This window comes from Tauraco erythrolophus, chromosome 2 (genome assembly GCF_009769465.1).
Source record: "Tauraco erythrolophus isolate bTauEry1 chromosome 2, bTauEry1.pri, whole genome shotgun sequence".
NCBI lineage: Eukaryota > Metazoa > Chordata > Aves > Musophagiformes > Musophagidae > Tauraco > Tauraco erythrolophus.
The window spans coordinates 110,459,669-110,480,624 of NC_141466.1; the positions used below are offsets into that span (position 1 = coordinate 110,459,669).

The following is a 20,956-nucleotide window of genomic DNA, read 5'->3' on the forward strand; positions in this document are numbered from 1 at the left end:
AATAAGTTCAATCAGCAAAGGCACTGAGGGGAGACACTATGAGGGTAATAAAAGGACTGAGTTGTACAACCTGATTATCACCTACTTTTGTGACCTGCCATTTTTCATTTTTCATTGTTTCTGCTATGCTGAATTTCATGAAAACATACTGATAGATGTGCTTCTTTTACTTCAAAAGATGTATTCATTCTTTGAAAATATTTGACTTTGAAAATATTGAAAATTCATTCTTTGAAAATTTATATGCGAAGGAGGAACCTTATGTCTGGGATGCCGAAGAACCGATAGTCATCTGAGATAGTTTTTATTTTAGGGATTAGATGTGGTGTTTTAGCCAACTGCCTTAGGATGAGTAGTATTCTGCTGTGAAGTGCTTGTTTCTCGCAGCTGTCAGTAAGAGTGTCCAGACAGTAAATGCAAGAGGCAGACATTTTCATCGCAGTTGTCATAAAGTAAGAATTTCTCCCTCAGGTCCATACTAAGGCCGATGTCTCCCCTTTTTCAAGCCTCCCTTAAAATACCAGATCAATGTCAGTCAGTGGGGAGAAATCTTCGTGTCCAAGGGGCAATTTGCTTTCCCTTTGGTCTGTAAAGCCATGATAGCGTGTTCTTCCTGAACTTACAGACCCAGGTATAGATATCCTTTGTAGCTGTCACTGGCTGTGGCATTGTACTATTAGCAATGTCAGCTGGCAGAGGTATAAATAAGGTAAGTATGTTTCCGTGCTGGTGTGGAGTAGAAGCGTACAGAGTTTGGAGCAGCACTTGTTTTTAAAGGAAAGAGGAAGAATAACTGTCATGGTCACAAATACGTGGTTTGGATAGTTGCCCAAGGAGTCAGAAGTTGCTTAATAAAGTAGTTAGTGTTGCTGTCCTGAACAGATCTTCTGTCTCTCTAAGCTGCAAATGTTGTGTTGAAGTTCTAGGAAAAGGTCACTTGGTGTTTGGCTAACACATCACTGGCATCCTCAGAAATACCTGTGCATCATCAGTGGGTAACCCTACATACTTCCCCTGCAGAGAACCACGCATGTGAATCCAATGTGACATAAAGCAGCAGCACTGCTAACTTCACCGCAGCTGATTCTCAACAGGGGTAACTGCAGCTTGAGTCCTGGTGCTTGCAGGGTGGCATTGATGGATTTAGTAAAATGTAGCCAGAGAGAAACAGCAGAGGAGTGCTTGTGCTCTGAAGGGCTCTCTTCTCCCTTCAGTGCACTTGTAAAGCCAAAATCCTATAAACAGCAAGTGACAATCTGAAGACACAGATGAAAACCTTTCAGTTTCTTCTTTCCATATCAATGCAGTGTGTGTGTGGATTCAAAGGGCTACACTTTCAAGGCAGGCTCCAGGCATGTATCTGTTTTGAGGTTTAAGGCTCAGGTTTTGGAAACTCAGGCAGATTGTGACACCAGATTGAACTGGAGAAGCATAAATAATATTAAAATCCAGGAATCTTCGTACTGCTTTCGTTGGGCTTTCTCTCAGGCTCTGTGGGAGGAAGCGATGCAGAAAGGAATTTGCTCTGCAGTGGCAGGAAGGCAGAGGTAGCTGACTTAATCTGTCTTTTTTTCCTTTCTCCTTCTAGGTACTCAGCTTGTATAACACCATAAATCCAGAAGCTTCTGCCTCTCCGTGCTGCGTGTCCCAGGATTTGGAACCCCTCACCATCCTCTACTACATTGGCAAAACACCCAAAATTGAACAGCTGTCCAACATGATTGTAAAGTCTTGCAAGTGCAGCTAAAGGATACCCCTGAAACAGCATGACGTGTGTGTATTAAAAAAAAATAACCAAGGAAAAAAAGAAGGAGCGAGAAGGAGAGAAAGAAAAATGAAAACCCAGGTTCATCAGTGTTAAAAAAAAAAAAAAGAAGAAAAAAAAAGCGGTACTAGTCTGAACTGTTTGGAAGTTTGTTTTGTTTTTTTTTTAAAACTGGCATCTGAAGCAAAACATTGAAGGCCTTTATCCTACATTTCACCTACACATAGTGTGAGATAGACAAGAAGCAAAGTTAAAGAAAAAAAAACCTTTTAAAAAATAAACACTGGAAGAAATTTGTTAGTGTTACTATGTGAAAGGAAAAAAACAGGAAAATCCCATGAAGTGGAGTTGCTGTATCTGTCCCGTGCCTTACTTGATCTCTCTGTATTGTTACGTAATAGGCATCCTACCCATTCCTCTTAGTTGTAGAGTTAAGAGTGCATTATTTATTTGTGTGTAAAAACTATCAAATGAACATTTCCGTATCGCCATTGGAAAAATGAAAACCAGCCAATGTGGACAAAGCAGAGACCAAATAAGCTGCCAGAAATGCATATAAAGCCTAAAGGAACACAAGCTCAAAAGAATCAGAAAAGTAATGGTTAGTTTAGTTCGATTAAAATAGAAATCAGTTATTACATTATTGAGAAACTCTGCCTTTAAAATACCTAATTTTTCATGCCAGCTGCCTAGAGAGGCTTCTTGTAAGGTCTCAAACCCTTGTTTTAAATACTGAATAATTTACTAATAAAGGACACTCTGTTTCAGTCTCAAAGACAAGTCTATAAGATTTTTTTTTACTGTAAATGATTTAAAATGTCAGTTTAGTAAACCAGTGAAATATTTAACATGTACTGGTCTAATCTTCAGACCTTAATATGTTGCTGTATAGCTATGCTATGGGATTTTTTTGTTCTTTTGGTATATGTAACCATACCTAGAGTATTACAATAGGTGGGTAGTAAAAGCCAGCTTAATTGGAAACATATCTGTAGATCTCTATTTGTAAACTATTAAAAAATTAAGTACTTTATGTGTAATGTGTAAATTTTCACCATATTTTTGTACTCTGTAATACTGTCAGCTCTCATGAGTTTTAATTTGAATTCGGGGCTCTTTTTGATCACTCAGAATCATGTGTTTCCCTCTTAGCTGGCCAGTATGAGTAGAGTCCCTATATTTTGACTTGCACTACAAATACATGTTTTATAATAATTGCTATACATGTGCTTTGTATATTGTTCATCATTATGACATAAGCTACCTGACTCCATTTGTTTCTCTGTTTTATAAAAAGGATGGATTAAAGCAATTTTTCCCCCCTGCCCTCCCCTCCCTCCTCGCTGGTCCCCGTTTGTAACGCTTGAATCGCGATGCGGTTCGGCCCCAGACCTTTTGATTTCCTTTCGGCTATAGACATTCAAACAGACGGGCAGGGAGCGAGATGTTTCAAGAAGAGATGTCCCAGCCTGGCTGAGGGGAGGCAAACCCTTGCAGAGAATGACATTCACCACTGTGCAGAAGGCTGGTAGGAAGCATCTGCCGCAGCGATGTCCCGAGTGAGGCTTGACCAGGATCGGTTTGTGGTCAGAGGCCGTGCGTTGGGGACTTGCCCCCCCAGTTAGTCCGTGGGACTGATCCTGCTCCTGCTGCAGGTAGCAGAGGTTTGCCTTTAACTTCTGCAGTGGCACGGCAGGCCCCTTCAGGCTATTGATGTGTGCGTATGGATTTGCAGGATCAGACCCTTGATTTTTTTTTTTGTGTTTGCCAAGTTTTTTTTCAATGGAGTTCACGTTAAAGCTTCTTTTAAAAAAACTACAAAGGAAAAAGACACATGGGGTTCAGAGGGTTTTGTTGTTGTTACACGTTAAAATATTGTAGAGGGAGTAAAAAAAAAAAATAGTTCTGCATCACATACTTCATTTTTAAAAAGCCCCAACCTAAATTAGCAAAAATATCATGAAGAAGGCGCTTTCAGTTCATTTCACGTGATGAATGGGTTTGCACGGCAAAGCTGGAAAACTGCATTAGAAACATGCTGCTTGGATGAGAAGGACATTTTCTGTCGTGGACCCGAGCGATGTCAGGAGGACGCTCCTGAGCTTGATGTTGTCAGCTCCAGTTTTAAGAAGTGCAATTTCTTTGGCTTCAGCAGAACACTGATGCGAAAGCGAAGTACCGCAGCAGCTGGCACACGCAGCTCCTCGGCACTTCAGTAAAGCCTGTGCTTATTGCCTAGATGGAAAAGTAGCCCCGCAGATGATCTAATCCCACCTGTCGACTCAGCGCAGAGGAGGAGGTATGTTAGACTTCTGATTTATTTAGTGAGTTGAGACGAACAAGTGAAAAATCTGTCCTGCTAAACACTTGCTTGAGCCAGACTTACTCCAGTGAGAAGACGCACTGAACTCAGTGAAACTCCTCAGGGTAGTAAATACTCTGGATTTTGTTGTATACGGCAGCAAAATTAGTTTTATCAGGTTCAGTATGAGAACTGTATTTTTGTTGGACAGGAAAGGAGACAAGGATGAACACATTTTAAAAAGTTAAAACATTTTCGCAATTCTCTGCTATGGGAATGCAGCTAAAAACTGTTTTTGAAGCTTTGAAAAAGTAGAATAGGAGATGGCATAGTTGTCCAACTATACTCACTATGCGCTGGACGCAGCTGAAAATTTCAGTTCGGGTTTGGAGATTTTCTCTAAATTTAAGTATAAAAACTTATTTCTGTAAGTCATTACCCCAAGATGGAATACTTTTTTTTTTTACTTATTTTTTTCCTTAAAATGCACTGATAGTATTTGAAATGCTCTATTATAAAGCTCCTACTTTTTTTGTTTATTAGGCATGTATTTCCCTTTAATTACCAAGGATGTTAGGCCTGGTCCTACAATGTGTAGAACTCATGGGTGAAATTCCCCTCTATAGAGTGGGGCAATGTCCTAAGGACCGCTCAGGTCTGATGTAAATCCCCCCCGAATGATGTTTAGCTGGGTCTGCAACAGCTCAAGGACTTTGTGCCAGAGGCTTTATCACGATGAGGTAATTGCCACTGTCTGAGCAAAGTCCTTGAGAACTGGTGGTAAATGTCCAGCACCTTGAAAGATCAGACCCAAGAGGTTGACTGGGGCTGAGGGGGAATCTTAGCACTTAGCTGGGTGGGGTAGATCAGCATTTTTTATGTGTTTAGCATCAATACAATTGTATGGTTGGCATGGTTTAAAGGAAGAAAAAAAAAGGAACTTAAAGGACAGCTGTGTTGTACTTTGGTGATCGATTACTCTGTATTTTAACACATTGTATGTCTGTTTTTGTGGTGCTCTAGTGGTAAATAAATTATTTCAATTATATGCTGGTGTTGCTTTCGTATGGCAGCGTTCTCCTGGTGTAGGTGATTCCTCAGCTCTGGCTCAGCTTCAGCCCTGCAAAGCCTGATTAGGTGTGGGATTTTAACATGTGTGACCTTGACGTGATCCGGCACAGGCTGAGGTGAAGAGCAACCATCCAGGGTGAGCATGGGTCATGTCTGCTCTGAGAATAGTTCTCCCCTCAGCCACTGCACTATATGTCTTGGTCTGTAGACAAGAAGTGGGTTCTGGTTGACCGATCTGAGCAGCAGCACTGTCCCATGTGTGCCCAGGACAGGCTCTGCCCTGGGCAGGAGCGGTATTACCCTATACCCCACTGTGGCTGATCCCTCACCACAACCATGCCCTGGCAGTCCTGTTAACTGCAGGCACCAGTTTTGGTGGCTTTCCTCTGGTAGACAATCTCAAAGTAGTTTCTTCATTGTTTATGTAGTGCTCTGGGAGGTGAGAAGGTGATTTGTTTCATGATGCCCATACAGTAAATGGTCCCATACCATTGCATCCTTCAGTAGAGCTCAGTGAAACTGTTGGTTTCGTATGTCCTACAAAATAGTCTGCAACAGGATGAGGTGGGATACTGGAGGAAAGGCAACAGACACAAGTTGGAACATGGCAAGTTCTGGCTTTGTACAAGGAAAATATTTTTATAGTGGAGTTGGTCAAGCCCTGGAACAGGTTGCCTGGAGAGGTTGTGACATCTCCATCCTTGGAGATGCTCAAAACCGCCTGGGTTGAGGCTCTGGGCAGCCTGCTCCCACTGCACCTGCTCTGAGCAGGAAGTTGGGCTGGAGAACCCTGCCCAGCCCCATGAATCTGTGAACAATTGTGGTCCAACCCAACCACTATTTCTGTCACTGGCTAAAAGAGCACAAGAAACTCTGGTGCTCAACTGCCTCAGCTATTTCAGTTTGTCAGTGGCAGCCACATAGCCATGTGGAAGTGGAGCTTTTTTACAGAAAATAGGATTCCCTAGTTTATTGTAAGTCTCTCTCCATGCACTCTGCATTATGCAATTACATTATCTAAGCAAAGAAGAATTAAGGAGCCTGGTACTGCAGCTTGTCTTTATCAGACCTTCTGCAGCTCTAGTCACTTAAATAAATAAAACTGATGGGATAAAAAGTAAAAAAAAAAAAAAAGAAAAAAAAAGTAAAAAAAACTTTTTACCAATAAAAAGCTGGTGAAATCATATATGAAAATGCTTCCAGATCAGGGACAGATGACAAGAAGGGGAGAACATCTCCTCTTACCGGTGCCTTCTGTGAGATATAAGGGGTGCATAGCATTTCTTGGCATGAATGAAAGAATATATTTATGCCAGATTGTTTAGTGTTGTTGTGACAAAGTAGAACAAATGGACCCTGTGATCTGTGAATATGTGTTTAAGAATGCAACTTGGGATGAGCGTTAAAAACAGTCTTAGTGACTATTTCACCACAATTACACTCCAGCCTTACAGTGATCTGCTTTCATTGATTTCAGTGAGTTTATACTAGCATAAAACTATGGTCCTGCAAAAATTTCTAGATACTAATTTGCGTTATAGCTATTTTTAGTTACCCAGCTATGTAATCTGGCAGCCTCATTCTTATCCAAGATAGTCCTCGTGCAGTGAGGTAAGAATACTTTGCAGCTCTGTCTGCTATATTGCTGAAATCAGTGAAGAACAGGAGGGTTTGAGGAGGAATGTTGCTTAGAAATTTTAGATGGGAAAGTGGTTGTAGTGCCTATAACTAAAGAGGAACAAAGTGGAGGGAACACAGTGTGCTAAGAGAGATTTTATAGCGTGGGGCTGAAATGATGGAAGCTCTCCCACGGTAATGAGATTTATGCAGAATATTTTGATGCTGGGCTTGTCTTTTCCTTTCGCTAACACAGCCTCTCCAAACTGTATCAGTGAAGCCCTTGCTGCTCTGCTTGAATCAAATTGTGGTTAATAAATGTGGAATATTCAATATAGGAAAAAACCCAAACCATGTAAATGTCTTGAAAACCGTTTTTTTAGGCCAAAATCTGCCTGTTAGATCAGACAGAACAGATTCTATGAGGAGCCATGAGTCCTGGAAGAAAATAAACCAAGAGGTTATGTAATTATATGTGGTTATAAAGTAGATGTGAAGTAATGTAGTTGGCTTGTCAGTGGGTATGGGTGTAACAGTAATTTCTTCATCTGTATAAAAATAAAATTAAATGGAACAGAAAGCTGATGAGAATTTCCAATCAAATTTGATATGCTCATTTAATGAAGTAACCTGCTGGAATCTAGTGCAGAACCCCTGGGGTATAAACTTTTCTTAAAACATATGGTGGTCCAAGAAACAAATATTTCCTTTGAATGGGATGGTTTAGTGCCAAACCAAGATGATGGCAGGAATGGAGGAAGGGTCAGTGGTCACTGATCTCTGGGTCTCGGCACTGTTTACACATACTGTAGGCAGATCCCAATTAAAAGATCCACGCAACTCATACGAAAAACATTTGCCACAAGAAAGGGAACGAGGAAGATACAAATGGCAAATGGGACCCGAGTCTCTTTTTGTTCAGTGAAGTACACCATGAGCCTCAGAAAGGAGTTCTTACATACTATTTCATCCAGCTAATTAGAGATGGATCAAACCAAAGTGTTAACATGTAAGTCCACATTTTACCAAAGTCAAAAATCAAGTATTTGGGACTGTGATATAGTGTTCAAACCTGAACCACTTTTGCAAAATTCAGTTAGATCCAATCCCTGAAACTGGTTTGTAACCAAACTTTAATCACCAAATTCACTGATGGGGTTTGTGATGCTTTTAGCTTAACATGCCCAAAGTTCCTGCACTTGAATAGCTCAGAGCATGCCAGATGCAAGTCTCACAGAATAGTCTTATATTTTTTTTCTCAAGCACAAAGATATATAAATATAATTTCTATTCATAGTAATGGCAATCAGAGACAGTCAAAGTGTCCCTACGGATCGAGGTGGTTTCCAGGGAACACCACACCTTAGGTCACCTCATTCTTCAGTGATTAAAAGACTAGTATTATGGGACTATATGATGGGATTTTTGCCATCTCATGGAACTCATGTGAAACGAATCGATGGCTTCATTCCAGTTCCTAGTGTAAACTTGTTGGCAGTCTCCAAGGATATACAGACTAATTTCATCCATCAAAAGCACAAAATGTCTTTATCTGGAAAAACCTGCTTTTTTTTTTCCTTCGGAAAAATGTAAATACAAAGGACAAAATATGCAGCAGTTCATGGGCGAGTTATGCATTCCTCTGCAGTGTGTAACCTGTTCTCAAAGAGGTGGTCTGGATCAATTTGTGGACATTTGGGAGGGAAAGCTGGATTTGAAGACACTCTGAAATATATTGTTTCCTCTACTTCTTCTATGAAACACTCAATTACAAAAAAAGCCAAAAGACTGTAAATAAGAATATGAACTGACTTTATTTTTTTCACATTTATATCTAGCTATGATGGATAATACAGGAGGTGAATCACTGCAGATCTTGAGTGTCAAATACAGCTAATTGATGTACACAAAGTTAGGTCACAGAAAGCAAAGCAGGAAAGATGAACACAACAGAAGGTTTATGTCAGCAAAAAGTATAGGCCCTACATAAAACCACAGGAAAACTGGACTGGTTTTTGTTGTACTATTTTGCTTTGGACTTGGCTGTGCTTCCATAGCATGGAGGGCAGTTCCCATTTCTCATCCTTTGTCTTGGAACAGGAGCATCTTTAGGGAGGTAGGAATTGACCTAGGAATAACTGAAAGTCACTGATACATTTTGAGATCATTCTCAGTTAGGAGACATAATTTAAATGAGCTATTAAGGAGACCTTGATTAGCTTTTCCTCTAGCTAAGCACCTCTAACTGCTCTCTTAGCCTGTATCTCTTATTTTAGTATTAAAATTTCCTCCACTGCTTTGTGGTAACAGATGATGACTATCAAGTAGTTGAAATCTCAGGAAGTATCCCAAGGACAGAGGAAGAGATCTCAAGCATTAAACCCCTGGGTTTCTCTAGTGCCAGGTCCCTTAAAGCAGAGCTGTAACACGCCAGGTGCTTTGCAGGCTGGACACAAATCAGGACCTCAAACACACGATCTCAACAGTGGGCTACCCATGTAAATAATGCAAAAATATTGTGTCTTTGTCACCGTGAGGCCCTCATGGACTCATTCAAACAACTATCTCACGGATCGGACCTCCTTCCCCTTTCTAAGCAGTGTAGGAGGGATCGGTGACTCTCACACAGGGGGAAATCTATCCTCAGAAGCTGACGAAAATGTATATGCAAAAATATATGTCACAGATGGCAGATATGAAAACCCCATCTACACACCTGCAAGCAAGATGCACATAGCAAGAAAGGAAAGAATCAGTTCATGCTTGATCCATTTCTGTGGATGCATAGATTAAAGTGGTGCATATAAATCTGAAGACTTCTTTAAAATTTGCATTGGACTGCAATGTTTATATAGTTTTTTTTTCTGTATTCATAAGACTCTCCCTCTATTTGCTAAGTATCTTTGCACTTTCTGCACAGCTTCACTAGTTATATTCTTAGCAGTCTTACTGTATGACCCCTGGGAATCAAAAAGGAAATTTCAGAGACTGTTTCACTTCCAGGTTACTCCAGCCATAGCAGGTCGTTTTTGTAACTTGTGTTGCTGGATGCAGGAAATGACTTCTGGAGGCAACTGAATTGAACTGACTGGTCTTATTCCCCAGGACACTCTCTCACTTTAGCTTTACTCCAAGACAACTATTTTAACCGGGGACAGGTTTTAAAGTCATTTGGCTAAGAACAATGTGGCTCAGTTTGCCATTTACTGGTGGCTTCACACAAAGCATGTGTGTTTCAACGTTGATTGCCACAGTAGCCTACATGCAAGCATCGATATTACATGTTTGAGTTTATATTTGAAAACTAGAAAAATGAAGAATATGAGCATTTTCTGAAGAAGGAAATTGATTTTAATATCACTTAAATTGGTATATTTTACAAGGTGTTGCTGTCATTTTTATCTCATCCAGCAGTATTGACAATAACATTCTTTAACACTGGATTCAATTCTTGTGCTGTATTTATTGCATGGCTATATTATATGGCTATAACTAGGGGAAACTGTCCTTTTCAGTTGCTTATAGCTTTCTCAAATCATTTTCAGGCTGAACTTTTGATATTGGAATTCAGCCCAGAGATAAATTTATCTGAAACGTTTTATCAGACTTTGTTGAGATAACTTTGACTTCTGAGAGAACAGGTAAATATATTTGCCTTATACTCTCCAAACAGAAATGCTATGCACTCATAGTTCAGCTTGAGAGCACAATTCAGTCATTCCTACTCTAGGTTGTTGGGGTCATATAGTCAGATTAGCATGTCTGTTTTCATTTCAGACATGAAAGAAACTTTCCAGTATTCCTGACTGTAAAGAAATGCTTGAAACCATGAGCTGTGTTGAATTAACACGGTGACATCTACTTGAGTCTGCAGAATAACTGCAACAGAGCACTGAATGAAGTTGTGCTCTTTGCAGCTTTTCAATGGAAAATATACTCTCTTCAGAGGAATGACCTCTCCTCCATGCCTCTAGCATACAGCAAAAAAAGTCTCTCAAGGGAAACAATCATTTTCTTCTTTCTTCGGTACTTAAGAAACAAGAATCAAAATATCAGGTTTTCAGGTTCTTGTTGAGGAAAAAAAATATCTGAGGAAAAAGAAATAGCTAATCATCTGAACTGCTTTCAGCCTTGACAATATTCTCTCTAGAAATAAATATCTACATATACATATATGTGAAGCATGAACTGCTCCACCTGTGCAAGTCTGCTAATGAGAACCCTCTCCAGAAACAGCCCAGCCCCCTCCCCTCTGTGATAAGAGGGTGAAGCACCTCAGTACCAATACTCTCCATCAGCTAATGGGAAGGGAAGGCAGACACCTCTTAAAGGAGTTTTTAGCTGTACTTCTTGCTTCTAGTTGAGCTTTTATTCACTGCGGAGTAGTGGCAACCTGACAAGACAATATGGCTATGATGGCCCTTTGAGATAAGTTAAGAAGACTGTGTTCAGACACATCTTGATGTTCAACCACCACCTGACCTAAGAGAAAATCTAAGCGTGAAGGAATGTCATTCTGCAAAAAATGACCACAAAGAACAAGAACTGTAAACTGCATCTCCAGAGGCGAACAGGCAGAATGAGAAGATTTTATACCAAACAAAGACCTGCTTAGGAAAGTGCAAGAGCAGTGACTATCTCTGTCAAGGCGTTAAAAAAATGATGACGCATCCCTAGGCTGGCCAGGCACTGTGTGGGAGTAGCTTCATCACAGTCTAGTTTCAGCTTCATCATGAACTTGGGTTACTTCTGGTATGCGTCTGTCTCTGAATCTTGATCTATTCCTTTGAAATTTTTTCAAGGATAATCTGCCACAGAATGTGTTTGTATAAAGGGATGAAAAGTAGCAACCGTCCAGATGAAAAATAAAGGTCAATCAGACTCCTTCTGTGTGAATCATCATTGCACCCATATTTACTGCTGGAATAATTACAGGATTTGTTTAGAAGATTGTGATTCTTCTGCTTCGTTCCAAATCTGTTGTAAATTACTTACTAGGAATTGCATACTCATCATCTTCGTACTAAAATAATTCCGAATCCATACCAAAAATTTTTGATTTGCTTTAAGGGAACTGCTTCCAGAGGCTAAAGGACAAATCTTATTCTTGTATCTCTTCCTTCTGCAGCTTGTCTTCTGAGATTTGGCTGTATCAATGCTACGACTGCCTGGTGTTGATTTTCTTGTATCTCTTGAGAAAGAGTACGACGTTGAACTGTGTCCGTCAATTTGCCATATAGATCATCAATAGCTAGGAGACATGCATATGACTTTGAATAAAGTGAGTTGACTTGAGTTTGGGTTCCTCGAAGTCAAAGAAGCTTCCCAATTTCCTAAGCTTGGAGCCCTATTCTCGAAAGTATTTCTTGGATTCTCAGTCACAGTCACTCCTCCACAAGACTACCTACCAGAAACCAAACAGACTACTGAAGGCACCTTTCATGATGGAAACAGAGTAGGAAGGCCAGAAAGCTGTTAGATCTTTTTATAGACTTGGCAGCCTATGTATATTCACAGCTAAAGAATACTTATATGAATACAAGTAACCACATGCAGTGATCAAGTAGGGCAAAACAATTTTTGTCTCAAAAAAGCAAAGAAGACGTCTCTGCAGAAACCATATGAAACAGGCTTGTTAAGAGGAGGACAAAAACGTTACTTCCAAGTAAAGCATAAAATTGACACTGCTGAAAAACCGTTGAATTTCCACCATTCAATTAGCATTTTATTTGTTTGATTATTGTATTTCTGGTTTTTTTTAAGATAAAATTTGGTGCATTCACTCAGCCTTCAAATCCAGCACTGGTACCCTGCTTAAATGAGAAATACTGTGTTTTTATGTTACCAGTTTAATGCAGCAAGGAAACAGAGATCAAAGTATCCTGAGAACTACTTTTAATTATAATCGCCGCCACAAATGCCAGAGCAAGATGTGGCTCTTTCATAAAAGAAAACATAGTAAAACAATATTATGCAGTTTACAAATTCCATCAAACCACTGTACAAATAAACAATGCTACCGAATCACACAACAAATCATCTTACAATTAGGCCACACAAGACCATCTGGTTTACAAACCAGCCTATGAGCCAAAGAGGAAAACTTTGAAGATAAATATTGCCATATGTGGAAGCCCAGGAAAAAATATTACTTACTAGCACGGAGCATCATTTTGAAATGTAATTCTCCGTGGGAATTGAAGATTTCTTACTGAGGCTAATATGTTTTGCAAGAAACCTCACAAAGTGAAAGCATAAGGTATCACAGATAGGCCCAGAGACTGGAAAGGAATGAAAGCACTTTTAAAGCAGCTGGATTGAGCCTGTCTGCTGGTTGAGTACCTAAGCTAATTCGGAAGTTTTAACATTTTCTCTGTCCAGGACATTTGTCTAGTTGCATGAGGGAAACATCCTGTTGTTTCTCAGTCAAAGTGTACTGATAATGGTAGAAGGTAGAATTTGGTCTACATGAGCTTTGAATTGCTGAAGTAGAGTTATTTTATCACTCTTTATTATACGACCGACAGAGGTTCTCAGCATGCTGATGGACAGCTTTGCAAAACTCTAGGACTAAAGAGGAAGATTTAGCAAAGCAAACAGATATTCGGAAGACACATAATGGTTGTGCAGTTCAGGAGACTGGCATTCAGCATTTTCTAAAAACCAAAGCACTGCAAGACATTTAAAAATAAACACCAATAATCAAGATGTCTAAAATCATCTTTCAAAGATGTTGACCAATGAACATGTTTTTTCCAAAGTCAGTGGTATATTCGTCCTTAATATCAGTGATGCAGGATCAGGTTCTGAAGCACAATGGTCAAAGAAGCAGAATATAAAAAAGCAGCAAATCATAAAAAGCACAAACTCAACATCAGTTGCTTATCCATTTGAACAAATTTTGATTGAAATATAAAGTACAGAAGTGTTTCGTTTGTTTGAAATTTACAATCTCTGTGCAGTTCTGCTGGTTTGTTCCAAATTTGTTTTGCCTTATGCTTTGAGAGTTCATGGACATGTGATGAGGGTTTATCTTTTGTGCTTTGAAAAAAATGAATGAAAAAGAGTTGAAATATTAAAAAGGATCGTTTGGGACATTTATAGAATGATAAAATGCCCTTTAAACGGTATTGGTTTATATGTATTGTGTAGAGTATAAAATTGCTTGAAAGCCCGTAATTGACATCTCTGGCTCATTAGATGTTTTCCTTCTGTCACAGGTATTTCTCATAAAGTTGATCAAATGTTTGGATTCTCCAGAAAATGGCTCGTATGTTAAGAATAACTCAGAAGTGCTGAAGTCACAGTTTTACTCTTGTAGGTTTGCTAAGGAAATCTGTACTCTTGGTACTGAGGTTTCAGAGATGGGTTTAGGCAATGTTTTTACAAACTAAGAAAATACCATTAAAAATGCAACCACCACCACCCACCCCCCTCCCCCCCCAATTTTGAGCCTCAAGGCAAGAGTAATTCATAGAATCATAGAATCATAGAACGGTTAGGGCTGGAAGGGACCTTCAAAGGTCATCTAGTCCAACCCCTCTGCAAGGAACAGGGATATCTCCAACTAGATCAGGTTGCTCAGGGCCTCGTCCAACCTGGCCTTGAACGTCTATCCCTAACGTAATATCCCTACAGTTGCAGTGCTTTGAAATTTTTCCCGTCTGTTGCGTCCAGTGCATCATACTTTAAAGAAATTATATAAAACTAATTGGGGATTTGGGAGCTTTTGCTTTAGTTCACTAAGATGTGAAGTTACACATGACTGTATGACATCTCAAATGGTCTTGATGCACGCTGAGCCTTCACACAGAGTCTTCATTTGTTGCATTAGTTCCGTCCAGTGGTTTCAAGGGAGATCTGATTTACATCAGTGCAAGTCTGAGCCAGGCCTTGGTAAACCAGAATGAGAAACAAAAGTGTCGTTCCAGCCTTAGGTGGTACTATATATTGTGCTGGTTTTGGCTGGGATGGCGTTAATTTTCTTCATAGTACGTAGTATAGGGCTATTTTTCAGATTTGTGCTGAAAACAGTGTTGATAATGCAGAGAAGTTTTCATTACTGCAGAACAGTACCGCTTACCCAGATCAAGGCCTTTTCTGCTTCTTACCCCACCCCACTAGCAAGCAGGCTGGGGGTGCACAAGAAGTTTGGAGGAGATACAGCTGGGAAAGCTGACCACAACTGACCAAAGGGATATTCCACACCGTATGACATCGTGCTCAGCATATAGAGCTGGGGGAAGAAGAAAGAAGGGGGAATATGTGGTGTGATGACGTTTGTCTTCCCAAGTAAACGTTATGCGTGATGGAGCCCTGCTTTTCTAGAGGTGGTCGAACGCCTGCCTGCCAAAAGGAAGTGGTGAATTAATTAATTATTTTTGCTTGCATGCAGAGCTTTTGCTTTACCTACTAAACTGTTTTTATCTCAACACATGAGTTTTCTCACTTTTACCCTTCCAGATCTCTCCCCCATCCCACCAGGGGCAATTGAGCAACTGGCTGGGTGGGGCTTAGTTGCCAGCTGGGATTAAACCACAACATATATTCAATAGGTGTTGCATGACACAGGCAACACTGCTGTGTTTTGTGTAGATTACTGGCTCATGTGAATACACGTTCTTGCATTTCATTCTTTGAAGTTGCTCTAAAGGTTCCTTAGATCACAGGGTGGAAAAATAGGGCCATCTCTAATCCAATGTGCAACAATTGAGTCTTTTATCATGTTTGCTGGCTAATTTCTTACTTTGAGCTGCAGCCCCTGCATTTGCAGACTATTCGGACTGGATGGCGAGTGTAGAATGGGAGATCTCTGCTTTCAGCACCACTGGGCAGCAGTTTTCACAGAGCTTCAGAAGTTAATATACAAAGGTCTGCCAGCTTACATGATACATAGATCCCAGTTTTGTTAGAGTTACGTTGATGCCATGGATTAAAATGGTGAGCAAGCAGGCTGTGCAGACTTTCAACTCATGATCTTTGCATTTCTTACTGCTTTTTTAACTCAGAAAGCAGCAGTTACTTTGCAGGCATTGACAGTAGTCCTAGACCTATGCAGAGCATAGAGGAAGACCTGATCTTTGCCCTTCGCAGTAAAAACTGTGGAGAAAACTGAGTCAAAGTTTCTCACTTAAGAGTTTTCTCCCCATATGACATTGATCTTAGGCTGCTTTGACAGAGCTACACCAGTTTATCCTGGCTGAAGATCTGGGCATCAGCACTGACACTGAAATGGCTTAAAACACGTGTGAGTCATGGAAAAAAGAGTTTTGGATGGAAAATTCAGAAGAGATGTGCTGGGGTAGGGCAGGGCAGGGCAAGGCATGGCAGGGCAGGGCAGAGCAGGCAGGAAGGGTGCCCATGGCTGGGAAAGAAGGATGCTTATGGTTCTGCATTTTATTTCTGTGTTTCTTGTCCTGCTGTCTCCCTGTCTCCCGGTATTTCCACCACAGCACAGGCTGCAGCCCTTTGCACGCAAACAAATGAATAGAAAGAAAGAAGCCTTCTCCCGAGTGCTAGATTTGGGTTTAAATGTGAGCAAGAGATGAAATCTCTCTCCTCCTTGCAGAGGCCTGTCTCTCTGCAGCTGATGTTGAGCGGCACTGAGTCATGGTGAAAGGCATCATTAGCTCCCTGAGGCCAAAGGAACGCTTGCCAGCATCCCAAAGGGGATTCCCAGCCACCTCACTCCTGCTCAGCGCCTCTGGCACCCGGTGGCTTGCCCAGATTTTTTTTATTTATTTGTTTCATTCACCTCTGTTTTGTCTGGAAAAGTCTTATCTCTGTCTCCTTCCGGGGCTCAGGTCTTTCTTTCAGCTCCTGCCAAATCCCAGAGCCACGTGTTTCGGGAGCCTCTTTGGAGGAGGAGCCGGCCCACGTCCCTTGGCCGGCTGGCCAGCAGCCGGCTCCTGGGAGGTGACTGGGACCTGTGAGGAGAGGGATGTGGTGCCGTGGCTGGAGGGCAAGATGGAAGGTTGGAGCCGTGGTGTTTGGCAACCTGCAAAGGCTGCGGGGTTGGAGCTTCCCCCTGGGAGGTGGCATCAGCCCCAGGCTGGGCTTCCAGCAGGGACATGGCCTTCTCATGCATGAGCGTGATGGGAAGGGCAGATAGAATGGAGGGAACAGAAATGCAAGGCTCAGTGGCACTGGGAAACCTTGCCAGGGAATACATCTCACCCCCAGCACCTTACATGAGTGAGCTAAGCACTGCCACAGAAATCCTCTTTCCCTCTTGCTCGCTTGGGAGGACGCAGTGCTAGCTGTTGGGACGAAACCTTCAGCTGCTGCCACAGCCAGGCCACTGGCATCCGTGGAAATACGCCGGTTTGCTCCATCTCTTTGCCTTGCTCAGAAAGTTGCCCATCCAGGGCCGCCGGCATCCAATGCCCTTCGCAGCGGCAGCACGCGCGGCTCTGTCCTGAGAGATTATATATATTATATATTATAATAATAATAAAAAGGAAAAGAGACAGCAAGAGGGAGCGAGTGAAACGTACACCCTCCATTTCGCACAGAAAGCCTGGCTGTCAGCATCCCGCTGGACTTCCTCCAGGCAGGTATTCATTACATAGATTTGACTTTTTAAATACGATAGAAATGAGAACCGCAAACTTAATGTGTTTTTCTTCTTGGGAGATGAGGGGGCAGGAGGGAGGGGAATAGCATTTACCTCATAATTTCCCTTTCTCTTCCCCCCTCTGTGTAAGCCACATTATTCTTTCTGCAAAGGTACTTGGGGAAACTTGCTAAAATTTTCCCTCATGCTTGAAATTTACTTACCCTGGGTAACAGGAAATGTGGAGTCTTGTGATGTAGATTGTTATACCAGATGGTAATCTTAGCACATGCTATTTGTGTAGATCTGCGGTGCAAGTGAGTCATCATTTGTAGCTGACCTTCACTGCTGTGAAAATACTTCTTTCAATAATAACAATAACAATAACAATAACAAACAACATTTCTGCAGGGCTCGGCTCTGCCTGGCGTGAAGACAAGGGCATGCTGCGCAGCTGGTGAAGGTGAGTTCTGGGCTCCTCACAGAGCACGGTTACAATCCCTCTGGAGCGGGGTCCAAGGCACATTATGAGTCTTTCCATCGGCTCCGCTGAGCTCTGGATCAGGCCCAGGTCCTGTTGCATCACATTTCTTTACAGCTTCCTTACCTTCTCCTCTCTGCTCTCCTCCATTGGCAGAAGGCACTTGGCCATTTTCTGCCATGTGGGAAGAGGTGCAGACACGCGATCGGACGCAAATAATGGGACCACTTTGTTGCTTCTTCCAAAGTCTCTGCATCATTCTGATTTTAGGAGAAATAGAAGACTGTGAGATGCATTATCCCTGAATTGCAATTATGCTTGTAATTTCAACACCTGAAAAAGGAGAGCTTTTACCTGAGCCAGGTAGCAAAAACCCTTGATCTTTTGATGAGGGGCATCAACATTTGCTGGAGCCTTCCACAACACTTGTGCAAGCTCAGTCTTCCTGATCCCTTTCTGTTGTCTGCACGGATAATTCTGAACACAGATTCCTGCCTCGGTGAATCTGCAGCTCTAAGCCCAGACCCTGCAAGGACTCTATTTGTGCAGGATTGAGCCCATAAATTAAAATTACAGTTGTTATTAGGAGTGCCACTGCAATCCTGTAGAAATCCAGACACAGCATTTGACTCCAGTGTTTCCTGCAGCAATGAATTCCACTCTGGGAAGAAGCATTTCCTTTCATTTTCCTGAAGTTTTCCTTGTACTGTGGGATTTCAGTCAAAGATTCATTTTTCTTTCCATTAAAATTAAAATACTGGATACTAGCAGAAAGTGATTTCGGTTCCTTTGTAACTATTAAAGCCTCAGCCCTTACTAGTTGTGATACCTTTCCAGAGCCATTCTTCTGGTCATTTCAGCACCTTCTTCGCTGTGTCCTAGGAAAAAGGGTGCGAGTTTCAGATCAGGCTACCTATTGTGCTTAGAAAGTTCTCTGATAAAATAAATAAAGCGTTTAAGTAAGGAGAACCCAGAAGCCTATCATATGTCAAACTTTTCAAAACCGATTACAACTCACATCTGATAGAGTGAAAATCACACTGGCAATTAGATCAAGAATGGCTGATTAAATTCCTCAGGCTTCCCAAATCACAACACTAGTATTTGTTTCAAAGACCTTATAATTACTGTATTTAAAAGGCTGTTATTCAATATTCTCCTCTAACTCTAAATCGCTCCTAATGTCAACTCGAGGTACTGTCTATGGCATATGTTGTAGCTGATCAGTGAATATGACCTTCATGGCAGCGTGTACCTCTTTTACTTTGTGCTAATCTTCTCTTTGAAAGAATGGATACTGTAGAAGAGGCAGTAGATCTGATTAAAAGCCTATTAAATCAGTGGAAAAACTTCCATCTTCTGTGGATGTTAATGGACTTCTGATCCAGTCCCTTGTGACCGATTTTGCTGGATCACTGTCGCAATAAAAATGCCTATTTTCTAATCCTGAACTGTACTTACCTCCCAACCAGGAGAGCACAAGTGACACATACATTCATCTTAAGCTAGTCTACATTTTTCAGCTGCTTTGATGTCTTTAGATGAGAGGATCTGAAAGAGCAGGAACCAGTTGCAAAGCAAAAAAAAAAAGAGTGCTCTGAAATTATATATTTCTTCAGCAGCCTGTCTTGTTCAAGAGAATGTCGCATTTGTTACACTGTGCTGCTGGTAGCAGTGATAAAGTGTTTTAAAACTGAAGTCCATTTTCTTGCTCTCACATCCAATATATGCAGTCCTTGTAAAAGGCAGAAAAATTCCTGATGTTTGAAAAAGTTGCTTTTGGTGCCAAAGCAGACAGAAAACGTCTATGCTCCTGTAGAAATGCAAGGGGAATAAAGCTGTTTCTAAGGGGATAAATGTCTCTCCTATTTCCTATTCCCTGTTACTTTGGTTACTGTTACTTTTAAACATTCCTAGCATTTTGCACGTAATAAAAAAAATGGCAAAATCCCTGTTCATTTCTAGACACTATTTTCAAACCAAAGCTGCTTGTGTCGAAGAAAGGTGTAAACACTGAAGTCCATCCCACTCCAGTAAAGCAACCCGTCCTAGGTGGAGCTCTTGCCACTCTGCTTGCCAAAGGAGGGAGATACAGGAAAAAAAAAAAAAAAAGATAATGAAAATTAAACAAACATGAGGACTTGAAAAACAGAATCATAAGACCCAGAGATCTGCCCATTGTCTTGGGGCTTATGATCATCATTGACTACATTTCTTCCTTCTGTGGTTCACTCCATGATGCAGGTCCTACATGTGGTCATGCTATGGCATTACATATAGTCCTCAGCTGTGGGCAGTGCATAAATGTGACTGTCACAGGAGTTATTTTTGCAAAGTACTGTACTAAGGAGTTTGGTCCTGTAGTAGGTAAAAATAACTTATTTAGCCTTTCCTTGCATCCAGCTACCATCATCTATTACCCTCTACTGTCACCTTTCCTCCAAAACTGTTCTTCAGAGGAAGCGTACAGCAGGCAGCCCCACTCCCCATCCCCTTATCAGAGCCACAAACCACTGCGTCCACATCAGGACAAAGGGCTTACCAGTAGGAACACTTCCTTCTGACAGCCTTGGTTGCTCTCCTGTAGGTTGTGTTTCTTTCATTTATGTAGGAATCTATTTCAGCTTGGTACTTAATTGTGCTGATAAGGAGAGCAGGGCAGCCACTTTGCCCACAATCTGGGTTTGGTTCCACTCAGCAGGTTACAGATAATGAAGGAAAACAAAGCTCCAGTTTCCCACTTGCTTGAAACCTTCTTTGTTTTTCCCTGCAGGACTAGACAAAAGATAGAATCATAGAATCATAGAACGGTTTGGGTTGAAAGGGACCTCAAAGATAATCTAGTTCCAACGCCCCTGCCATGGGCAGAGAAATCCTCCACTACACCAGGTTGCCCAAAGCCTCATCCAACCTGGCCTTGAACACTTCCAGGGATGGGGCATTCACAACTTCCCTGGGCAACCTGTTCCAGTGCCTCACCATTCTCAATGTAAAAAATGTCTTCCTTATATCAAATTGAAATCTCCCCTCTTTCAGTTTGAATCCATTGCCCCTTGTCCTATCATTACACACCCTTGTAAAAAGTCCCTCTCCAGCTTTCCTGTAGATCCCCTTTAGGTACTGGAAAGCTGCTATAAGATCAGCCCGGAGCCTTCTCTTCTCCAG

At 41.4% G+C, this 20,956-nt stretch overlaps 1 protein-coding gene across 1 annotated transcript in view; it reads left to right on the forward strand.

Annotated features, from left to right (window-relative positions):
- TGFB2 (transforming growth factor beta 2) overlaps positions 1–1,747 on the forward strand; it is a 65,351-nt gene extending 63,604 nt beyond the window's left edge. The window contains exon 7 of the mRNA XM_086629509.1: positions 1,589–1,747. Within this exon, the coding sequence (XP_086485635.1) occupies positions 1,589–1,747 (159 nt within the window). The remainder of the gene's footprint in view (positions 1–1,588) is intronic.
- Positions 1,748–20,956: the final 19,209 nt, after the last annotated feature.